This window comes from Lutjanus erythropterus, chromosome 16, assembly GCF_056507025.1.
Source record: "Lutjanus erythropterus isolate fLutEry1 chromosome 16, fLutEry1.hap2, whole genome shotgun sequence".
Classification (NCBI taxonomy): Eukaryota; Metazoa; Chordata; class Actinopteri; order Lutjaniformes; family Lutjanidae; genus Lutjanus; species Lutjanus erythropterus.
The window spans coordinates 25,113,909-25,125,501 of record NC_139332.1 but is presented as its reverse complement, the minus strand read 5'-3'; the positions used below and the strand labels follow the sequence as shown (position 1 = coordinate 25,125,501).

At 38.0% G+C, this 11,593-nt stretch overlaps 1 protein-coding gene across 1 annotated transcript; it reads right to left on the bottom strand.

The window, feature by feature from the left end:
- Positions 1-1,481: 1,481 nt before the first annotated feature.
- Positions 1,482-9,832, bottom strand: crabp2b (cellular retinoic acid binding protein 2, b). Its single transcript, XM_084738738.1, has 4 exons — positions 9,646-9,832; positions 4,932-5,110; positions 4,462-4,578; positions 1,482-1,858 (listed from the first exon to the last, which is right to left on the bottom strand). The coding sequence occupies exons 1-4, from the start codon at positions 9,725-9,727 to the stop codon at positions 1,808-1,810; spliced, it is 429 nt and encodes a 142-aa protein (XP_084594864.1). The 5' UTR covers positions 9,728-9,832; the 3' UTR covers positions 1,482-1,807.
- Between the last annotated feature and the right edge of the window lie 1,761 nt (positions 9,833-11,593).

The window sequence follows — 11,593 nt, the reverse complement described above, 5'->3', positions numbered from 1 at the left end:
AGGATTAATATTTAAACCTGATTGTTAAACTTAAAATGATATTGCACCAAACTTTGAACCTGTCTTAAAATTATGTTTCCATTTAAACCTTAGTTTAAGTGTTACTGTAAAGTAACTGAAATTAATTCTAATTTTTAGCGGTTTTTTTTAGATGTATTAAGCAAAATAATCAAGTTCCTCAAAGAAAGTGTGAATCCAGTTGAGTTTTATGATGCTTGATCTTCTATTATTTACTCCATTAATTTGGCTGACAAGTTTTTCAAAAACACAGAGAAATTACACCAAGCTAGCATGAGTAGGCTAACTAGGCTAACTACTGTTTTTGAATAGTTAGCAAGCAGTGTAGTGTGTTAATTATTTAGGTTTTTATCTGAATGTTCATAATTTTTTTTCATTTCTCCATTGTGCAGGTTGGACAAACTAATTATTAATTAAAGTGAATATTCCATGGTCAAATTCTGCTTAAATTTAGTCGGAAAACACACTCTAGAGTTTGGGAAAGATCATCCTTTGGATTAAAATACCGTAATTTCCGGACTATAAGCCGCGACTTTTGTCACACGCTTTCGACCCTGCGGCTTATGTAATGATGCGGCTAATTTATGCATTTTTTCTAACGGCCGCCAGGGGCGCTCGAGCAGAAAAGGTAAGAGTGAGACAGGTGGAATATATGTGTCGAGGAAGACGCAAGTTTAATGTAACTTCGCTGTGCTACCGTGTTGCTGCTATGTTACTGCCGCGTCTCAGTGACTTTTACCGGTATGTTTTTTTAACCAGCCCTTTTAATGCTGTGTTACTACCGTATTGCTGCTGTGTTACTGCCGCGTCACAGGCACTGTTTGGAAAGAAAAGCTAAGGTATATTATTAAAACTTTGAAAACTCTTTCTGTGTACCGTCTTTCTTTGTAAATATCTCATGTTTCAATGTGGGCACATGCGGCTTATAGACAGGTGCGGCTTATGTATGTACAAAATGGTTTTAACTTTAAAAATGTACTGGATGAGGCTTATAATCAGGTGCGCTCTATAGTCCAGAAATTACGGTAATCACTCTTGCAAGAGCTTTTGTGCATCTGGGGTTCCCTTCTAGACACAACAAGCTAGCAAGAAAACACTGTAACGTTTTTATTAGCTAGCTATCAAACAAAGGGACATTTGGCTAACTTCTTAGCTAGGTGTAATGTTTTGCTAACTTTTTATACAGCTAGCAGACAATGAAACATTTTGTTTGCCTAAGTTTTTTAGCTATCTATCAATCATTTAGCTAGCTAGCAAGGATGTAATGTTTAGTTAACTTTCTAGCTAGCTATTAAACAATGTAATGATTTGTTTTACTTTTTAGCTAGCTAGCTAATAATGTGAGGTTTTGTCAACTTTTTAGCTACCATGAAAGACTGTCACATTTTGTTAACTTTTCAGCTCGCAAGCAAACAATGGAACAGCAAAGGAATACAGAGCTGATGAACGTTAACACAAATTCATAAATTCATATAAAACAGTTTATTAACATATTGAAAAAGGATTTAGACACTGCAAAGCAGCTTTAAAAAAAGGAATGTATGACATTTCTATATGATACATACATATTAAGTTCAGTTCTGGTGTTATAAAAGCAGCCACTGTTCAAACATACTTTCATGTAAACTGAAGCCTTTTCTACACAGTGCACTGTATGAGCACAATCTGACCAACATCTGACTGGCTGGGAGGAGGACGAAGAAGAAAACAAGGCAATAAAATGTAAACCATGCATGAGGCAGACAACAGGAGGTTTTTATGATAAGTCTTAGAAAAAAAAAAAACGTCCTCATTCTCTCACATAAACTCTGGTGCAGACAACATCCCCTGCGGTCATGGTCTGAAAGAAATAAGCAACAGAAGGACAGTTTTAACCACTTTATGATCAGGTGAAGAGTTTAACTGATGTCTTTATTACCATTGATAAAAAATAAACTCATTATTAATCAGTAATACGCCATGATTAAGAACTTTGTTTGGGTTACAAGGCTGTGAGTCAGTTAGCTCTTTAATTCATCAGAAATACTCCCAAAGTTTTAAATGTCAAGATCTTCTGCATCTCTTGTCCAGAAGAAGAGTGATCAAACATTCACTTGGAGGAGTTTATAATAATAATAATAATAATAATAATAATAATAATAATAATAATAAACATTTTAAGAAATAAAATCTGTTAAAAACAGTTCAAACTCAAGTAGGCTCTCCTGCTCTCCGATTAAAGTATGTGTTAAGAAGGGATTTAAAAGAGGTCACTGATTTAGCCGACCTGATTTGCTCAGGCAGATTGTTTCAGAGCCTTTTAAAGGACATTGATTTACTTCTGCATGAAGTACACAAGGCTTTTTGCTGTGTGGATCTCTCACTGTTTATCAACTCTGCCAGGTATTTTGTGATCCAGCACCTACCTCATTGGTTATTGGCATGTGTTTGGCTTTTTATCATCTTTTCTATACAAACTGTGTATAGATGATCCCTTTTTCATTAGGATGAACTGATTCTAGTTGAATCAATAATGGATTTAGATGTAACTGTCAGCAATGAGGGCTACAGACATCTTGTCAAAAAATTTTGTGACATTTCTTTAGTTCTTTTCAATAAGGAGCTGTCAAAAGCTCCCAAAATATTCAACTCAAAATTATAGTCAGCTTGATGTGAACAATTTGGCTGCTTGTAATTACGGTCATGACTGCAGCATTGTTCTGATGATCCCAAACTTTAATCTAGCACCATTATCTGGTCAAAAATTTCACCAAATGCCTACAAAACTCACGGTTAATGACTGTAAACGTGTTTAGTGCAAATGCCAGCGTCTTCAAATGCTAAACAAAGATGGTGACCATGGTAAACGTGACAGCTAAACATCACAGTGTTAGCATTATCGCTGTGAGCATGTTAGCATTTAGCTTACAGCACTGCTGTGCCTAACTCACAGCACTGCTCGCAGGGCTGTTGACTCTTAAGCCTCACACAGTTCCAGGTAAATTACTGGGATAACCTTTCAGGCACTGCTAGAGAGTTTCAGTATGCCGGAATGGATGGGGCAAGGGACAGTTCAGCATATGGGGGCAATGCAACTTATTCATGAGTTGTTTTTGCCCTGTGCTCTTAAAATGTATTTAATATTCAGCAGGATATCTGGGCAAGTAATGTTTTTTGTGATCTACAAGAATCAGAAACTCACATTCAGTACTTTAAAAGGATCATGAAAAGGGGGTTATATGTCTGGATTCATTGCAACTCCAGTCATTGTGGAGGCTTGTAACAGGTTCTCCACAAATGTACAGTTAACTTTTATGTGCTTGTTCCTGCAAGGTTATTGCTTTCACTCACAACAGAGCTGTGTGAAGTCTTGTTTTACTGCCTGGTAACCTCAATGTTGTTCTTATTTATGGCTTATAAATGATTTACATAAAGAATTTGTTACCTTTTTTATACTGTAAAGCTCTCATACTAAACTACGTATCAAACCCAAGGCCCACAGACCAATTCCGGGCCAGATCCTCATTTTAATTGGCCCACAAGAGCTTGCAAAGAATACAATTTAGATAATACAATTCTGAACTGCATTATAGACTGTCCCAAAATGCATCAGCACAATTGATGGTGTTAAACACTGTCTGAAAACATAGTGGTGTATTCAGAGCCATTTGAAGCCATTAATCACAGTCTACAATCGCCAAATCATACTTTAAATAGCACTGAAATGAATGCTAATTTGCGCTGTGCATTATGAACATTGCGCATTAACCTTCAAAACGTGATAAGAACTCACTAAATGCTTCATCTTTTCAGACCAAAAAGGATCACAGTGTCTGTGGGTAAATGACCCACAGCTGACGATAGCTGTCAGCCTGACACACAGTGTGGCTAACGTTAGCAGAGCTAACAGTAGCAGCAGCTGCTCTGCTTGCAGGTTAATGTCCATGTCTATGCTGAATGTGGTCACATGTTGCTCCAGTTGAGTGGTTATATACCAGTTTAGTCTAACACAGCCTAGAATTAACTTTATTTTCACTGTCTAGATTAAAATATTGCCATGTCGCGCTGCTGTTTACAAATTGTCCTCTGTTGAATTAGCTGCTAACAACTTCCAGGACTGAGTGGGCCATCAGGGCGTTTGAGCTGGGCGAGAGGGGCTGCTGTCTGACGGGCCGCAGCCACAACTAGTGGCGGGTGGCTACATAACATCTTGGAGGCAACAGTCAACTGGCATTATACATGAATAAAATATTGAGAAATTGTTTGACTGACTAGTATATCTGCTGTCCACTAGCAGGGGTGGTAACCTTTAATAGTGCAGTCGACTTGAGGGCATCCATAATGCTGATGTGGCCAGGGATAAAACTGAGTTTGGACTAGACAATTGCCTTAGTTTAAGTCTCTTTAAATCTGATACTCTGCCTCTATACAATTATGTATTAGTGCTTTGTACAAAATAACTACCAGTGTCAGTTTTCCATCGTTGGTTATCTCTCGGGTCCACGACGTCTTGGGTCCATCACCTTTCTGTAAAGTCTGTTCACAGCTGATCTTGCTGTCTGTTTCCCACTTAGGAAAACTCTGCAGGGATTCATATAAGAACAATATTAATAGCTGACATCATGTAAGTGCCTTGGAGCCTGTGAAGTTATAGCAAAGCTTTAGGTTTCATCATAACTGGAGCTCGGAGTGCTGATCATTGTGTGTCAGAACATTTTTATGGCCTGTCAGGAGCTATGTCCATCAACACTCACTCAGCATGAAGAAATGAAGAACAGATCCATGTATTATCACCAGGACCGACTCTGGAGTTGCACTCAAATTATTCCCATATGTTTCTTCTGCGCAGAGCTCTGGTTAGTTACACTGTCCTTGGCCAATCGCTGGTATGCATGTATTAGCACATTATACAGGAATGTTACATGGGAAGTTACCGTGCAGGGACGTCCATCCACCGTGGCCTCGTTGAAGGACTGACCCACAGTGAAGGAGACATGGGTAGTGCGGACGCTGGTGGACGTGGTGATGGACAGGCTCTCCCCCTGCTGGGTGATTTCCACCGCCGGCCTGGAGGCGGCTGTCACTGCGATCTTCCTCAGGAACACATTCACACCTGTTCACACACAAACAGCTAATATCACCAACTGTGCAATCTGAGTGTGACTAAAGGAGTAAACTAGCTTTGAATGTCTATTCTCAACTTGCACTGTACAGAACCAGGAAGTAACTAAGTACAAGTACTCAGGTATTGGTTTTTAATCTATTTTACTGCTGTTTGTATGTTTCTGCTTTTATTTATGTTATATATTTTTATATTTTTACAATAAAGATCTTTCTGTCTGATTCTGATACTTGTGTATTTATTTTTCTGACAACTTTTCACTTTTACTCCCTACATTTTGACTCAAATGTCTGTACTTTCTACTCCTTATGTTTCCAAACAGGCTCGTTTTTAGTTCTAATTCATTTGAGAGGAATTCTTGATTATTTCACATCATTGTGCGCCACCTTCCCAACATCAAGACTGACTCCAACCTAAGTGGATGAGACAGCAACACACAGAAAAGATGATTCCTTGGTGAATCCATCAACACAACAGATTATGTAAAAGACATAACAGACTCAATCGAGTAGAAAAGGTGAGGTTCAGTTAGCTTTGCACTTTTATACTTTGAGTACCTTTCAAAGTCTGCACTTCTTCACCTTTGCTTGAGTAAAGAAGCTGAATCAGTGCTTCCAGAGTCTTTCTTTTTTGCCACATCTGTTGGTGGCATTGTAGTGGTGAGCTGGAATTGTTTCGAAAATGTTTCCTTGTTTGGCATCCAGTGAGTCATCAGATGTTTGAGAGTCAAACAGCAGATTTTAAAACACAAGTGAAACCCAGATGTGTGTCCTTTTCACAGTGTCCATGATTGCTTCATGTTTGTCTTCTCGGTTTGATTTCCCTTCCATAAATCCTTTGAGTGCAATGCTTTTTATCAAAACAGTGCCGATGTATTGCCACACAGTGACGCGATGTTAAAATAAGACAATGAACTGTTCATTCATTGTGATTAATTTCAGAGTTTCAAGTCCCTGCATGCTGACTTTTCAATGAACAGAAAATGGTTGCCGGTAATGAAAAGCATACGTGATTCGTGTTTAATGAGTTACAATATGTAAAACCTCTGGTATGTTCCTTAAAACCACAAATTGCTGTGACATTTTTAACGACATATTTGACCCCGTAATTAAAATTCAGTCGTTATCCACTTAACTCAAAACTAAATTGAGCTGTTTCTGCCTGACAAGGAGGTGAAAGGTTCCCTTCATGAAACATTTAAAGAGAGTTATAGAACATGTGATTAATGAATCTACAGATTATGTCCTTGTCCTGTGTTTTGTGTACCAGTGTGTTTTTGTGTCTGTAGTTGCTTTGTGTTTTTCATCTTTCTTTGTGTTTATGTCGTATGTCTTTGTAATAATCTTTCAACTCGTGGAAGTTTTGTGTTGAATTTTTTTGTCTCTTTGCATTTCTTTGTAGTCGTATTGTTTGATGCCTCTTCATCTTTGTGCTTGTTTTGTGTATCTTTGTGTTTTTATGTCTGTTTTCTGTTTTGTCATTTGTGTCTATAGTTGTTTTGCATGCTTTTGCGATTGTTTTGAATCTCTGTCATCATTTTGTGTCTCTTTATTGTTGTTTTTTGTGTATTTGTGTTCATTCTGTGCTTCCTCGTGGTCTTTTTGTAGTAGTTTTGTGTGTCTTTGTAGTCATTTTGTGACTCCTGGGTGTTTTGTGTGATAAATTTTGTTTTGTGGCTTTTCATGGTTTGCATGTCTTTGTAGTCGTTCTGTGTCTCTTTGTGGTTGTTTTATGTTTTTCTTATGTCTATTTTTTGCATTTCTTTCTTGACAGAAACATTATTAGTCACTTCATAGAGAGTTCCTGACCCAGGGGCCCCTTGACCCCTTCGGCCCATGGGCCTCTGCCAAATCATGGTGGTTCTTTACTGGTTCTTCATTGGTTCTATAGGGGGGTTGAGGTGCTATACAGAACCATGCCATACAAAGAACCTGTCAAGCCCCTGTATGCCCCCTGTAGTGTAGTTGGGGGGAACTAGATATTTCCTAACACATTAAAGAAACGGTTGGTTCTCAACCTTTTCGTCCCCGTGTGTACGTACCCACGTGTATTTCAGGGTCCACTTCATTATTCATTCATGGTTTATGCAGCAGGAGAAATATAACAGGATTTTCAACAGAGAGGAATAAACTGTGGGAAAAATGGAGCGATGTCCAAAGTACAACAAGGCTGAAAGAATTAAATAGCTTATATCAACATTTCTGTGCTGGGTTGGTAGAGATGTGATGTGATGTTTAATGAATGTAAAACAAATGCAAACCGCCTGCTGACCCCTCAGTCGTTGCTATTATTCATGTGAACTGGCTTCAGAAAGATCAGGACCACCCGACAAATCAGATCAGTTCAGACCATATTTGCTCATGGAGTGGTGCTAACACACACACACACACACACAGAGAGGACTAGATTGGGTCAGAGAGGCCCAGGGAAGTGAAGGAAAGTCAGTCCGAGAGCCGACTGGCTGCTGGGGCCCATGTCAAGGCTTAGTTCCGTTTACACTGGCTCTAATTACAACCGCATGAGGAGGACCCTGCTTCAGATGAGTCTAATCTAACATTCCTCCACAGGCTATTTGTCTTCAGATTTTTAATGGATGCCACTGGCTGCCCCTCGTCTGACCTCTTTCTCTCCTGTTCTCTCTTATAACTGCGGTCCATACAGTCTCATATGGCTTAACAGACCGGTATTCCCAGGAACACGGAGGGTAGCAGGGGCAGGAGCAAACCATTTTAACCACAGAGAGCCACTTCAAACCACTCTGGTTCTCCAGTTGACCTGTGAGCCAAGTGGATTTCCAGTTCATAATGCCACTGACAACTTGATTGACAGGTCTTTGTGCTGGAGATGCTTCCCTTTCCCTTCCCTTTTTTCTCTTTTTTGCATTTTAACAATGGAGCTGCATGGTTGATGATAAACCAGAAAACAATATGATGCTTAACTTCACAGGTTAAAAAAAAAAAAAGACAATTATAATAAGTACAGTGAAGTAGGCTTAACTCTACTTAGATAAGTAAGTTAAAGTATATTTAGCCCATGTGAAAAAAAATGAAGCACACCTAACTTAAGTATATCTAGTAGATTCATTAATAATATATCAAAAATTGGAACTTTAATGATAAATTATTAACAATAAATCACCGTTCAGAATTTTGCCAATTAAAAATGACAGTAATTGGCCTTGTTTTGTCTGGTGGAGACATTTGTTAAATTAAGAAACCACACTTAACCTTAGAATGAGAAAAAATAATTAAAAAAGGAGAATTATTAATTATTAACTAATTAATTGATGTTACCATTTTCAACTATTGGTTAAGGAAAATGCACAAAATTTGCAACCCCAATTAAAACTGTGCTAATTTCAGTGTACTAGCAATATGCATAATATGTTAATCCATATAATTAGTGCTCCTTAAGATACATTAAAATAGAATTACGTGTCCACAGAAGCAACAAGAAATAATAAACTGGGCACTCACAGTTGTAAATTAAGTGAATGCAAGGTGCTCTTGCAGTCAATTTACAATTAAGTAAATTAAGTAAGTTATTACTAAAGTAAATTATTATTATTTTGAGACACTGTTAAGATGCATGTAAACATATTTAAGTGCATCTTTTCATAACGCTGTAAGTGTACTGTATAGCTTATATTATAAGTGTATTTGAATGTCATTAAAAATTCAAATATATAGTATTTACAATGTCACATTTTCATTTAATTCTATGCATATATTTCAGTACAGCATCGGTGTAAAAGATGTACTTCAGTGCATCTCAATGATGTCTCGAAATAAAGTCACTTAATTGTATATCAGAATATCTTTAGTAGCACTAATGTTGTACACTCTTAGAAATAGAGGTGCTATCTAGGACCATAAAGGGTTCTTCGGCATGTCCCCACAGGAGAACCTTTTTGGTTCCGGCTGGAAACTTTCATAAAGGTTCAACATGTAATCCTTTCTACCTAAAACCCAACACAAAGGGTTATACCTAGAACCATTTATGAAAGGTTTCTCCCAGAACCCCTCCGTGGTGTGATGGTTCCACCCAGAGCCCTCTCAGAGGGTTTTATCCAGAATCTTTCCACCTTCCTCAGGTGCTAACAAGAACTCAGCCAGGGGGTTCTACCAAGAATCCTATCATATTATGGTACAAAGAACTCTTTCTTCCAAAATGATTTCTGGGGATGAGCAAAGAGTTCAGAAGCAAATGAGAACCTCAGCACCTTCAGGAAGAACCTTTTTTGAAACCCTAATTTTTAAGAGTGTGTGATATTAAGTACAGTGTTTCTATATTGAAATAGCACACTTTTAGTAAGTTGATTATGTACACATGGAAGTATATTAAATATAATTAAAATTAAATGTACATAAGTGTAATTTTTATGCGTCTAAAATGCATAAAAGTTTTAAACGTTTTTGCATGTAAAGCACTTTGATTTCAAAGTTGAAAAACTCTGTCAGCAAATTAACCAGATGATCTATCAGCGCGTGCACATTAAAGTGCACTAAATGCATGAGACAACTCACCCAGAGCTTTTAAAAGTTCCTCGAAATTTTCCGAAGACTCCATTTTCCATTTTCCCGAGAAATCTGTTATTGTCTTCTCCATTTTGATGCAAAGCGCTGGCAGAGATGATTTTGCAGATTAGAAGAAGGGTCTGACTGCGGTCTCTCCGGTTCGCGTCAGTCTGTAAACGGTTCGTGCAGCCGACTCCTCTGCCTGCATCTACCCCTCCGCTGATTGGCTGTCAGCCCTCCTGGATCCGATGCCGCTCCAGCCAATACAGAGGCTGGTGTCAGGGAGGGACTTTCCCCCCCTGATTCTAACTAACTGCTCCCTCCACCTCTGTCCTGTCAGCATGGTGAAAGATTTGGATACGAGCTGGAAAATGCTCTTCCAGTAAGAGCTTTGATGTTGATGATCAGCCGGCTCGGATATTTAGGAAAAGTGTGAATTGTTTTTTCTAAGGATGGTGTCATGTTGGACCAAAATATTTGACAAGAAGTCAAAAACAAAACAGGTGATAAGTTAATAAGCAGGGTTTGAGATGTAGAAAGAACACAAATTACATGTCATTTTTTGTAGTTAGTAGCATAAACTATTTAATCATATAGACATGTTATCTAATTTTGTGTGCACACTGTAACATATTTCTGTGATTTTCACAGCATTATTACTGTAAAATTAAGAAATTCTGACTGTATAATATGTGTACAGCAATTTCTGTAGTTTTAACAGCATGATTACTGTAAAATAAACATGCAGTAAGTTGCTGTATACTTGGTGGGGGAATTTTTACAGTAAATATATTATTACTGTAAAAATCAATACAGTTTTTTTTGTGGGATTATGTTTCCAGCAGCCACATAACAATCTGCTTTTGCTGTTAGCTCATTTTGCATTATTTAAAACACAGTTTCTTCTTTTGTTGTCTAGAAGGCACAAGATGACCTGACTTTCCTCCAGTCCAGGTAAGTGTCACAGATGATGGGAATGGGTTTGTCTTGTTGCCCACCTGCTTTTTAAGTGCACGTTAATTTAGCACTACTCTCTTAACTTTATCACGTTGGCGTAGGAGTAATAGTACTGGATTAAAGTTAAATCAGAATCGTGACAGGCGGACTTTCACTGTGTGATATTGCGGGTTTTACTTTTCGGACCATGGTTTGGTTTTTACGGTGATGTCCAGAGGAGAACCCCAGACCCGCGAAAAATCTCAAACTTTGAGAGTTTAGCAAATCAAGGGTTCCCTTCTTGACATGAGCAGCAGGCCAGGCTCGCTGCAGCAGAGGGAGGACAGTGAGTTTCTATGGTTACAGTGACGCTCTCACTTTGAAACTTTCTGTGGGTTTGATCTTCTCAAAGTGTGAGTGAGCTTCTCTCACGTTTTCTGTGGCACAGTATGAAAAAATAAACTGAAAAAAAGGGAAAAATAAATGAAAATTGATGAAAAAACATACTTTCATACCTGCAAAACAAGTTTGTTACAATAAATGCAGCAGCGGATGTTAAATATGTCTGTCTTGCTGATTGGAAGATGAGAAGAATCACCACTTTAGCATGTTTCTGAACGGAGGAATAAGACTTGTTACAACCGCCCCCATTCTCCCCCAGTCTTCCCTACTTTTAGATTACTTCAAAATCAAGCAAAGACGATATTGAACTTTATACTAAAAAAGTGATGCATCCACTAAAATCTGACTTCCACAAATATTATTTTACTCTTTAAACATATTCAGCATTTGCAGTTGGTCAAATCAAATTGCACATACAAAAACAATTCTGTCACAAACTACAGGAGTACTGTGAGTATTATAGACCTATAACATGTGAAATCTTGTTGAAATTGCTGTGGTTTAATCTTTGAATCAAAGGCTACACAGAAGACTTTTTTTGTACTGCAAGAGAAGCACTTATTCAAAGTGTTCATCCTCCCTTTCCAATGTAAATGAAAAGGAATAAACTCCATCATCC

Bases quoted from the DNA above. Each gene is read 5' to 3' on its own strand.
- crabp2b (XM_084738738.1), bottom strand. From the start codon at position 9,727: ATGGAGAAGACAATAACAGATTTCTCGGGAAAATGGAAAATGGAGTCT. The intron at 4,579-4,931 runs GTAACTTCCCAT...GAATCCCTGCAG, and splicing joins TGGATGGACGTCCCTGCACG to AGTTTTCCTAAGTGGGAAAC. The intron at 1,859-4,461 runs GTAGTTATTTTG...TATTTCTTTCAG, and splicing joins ACGATGGAAAACTGACACTG to ACCATGACCGCAGGGGATGT.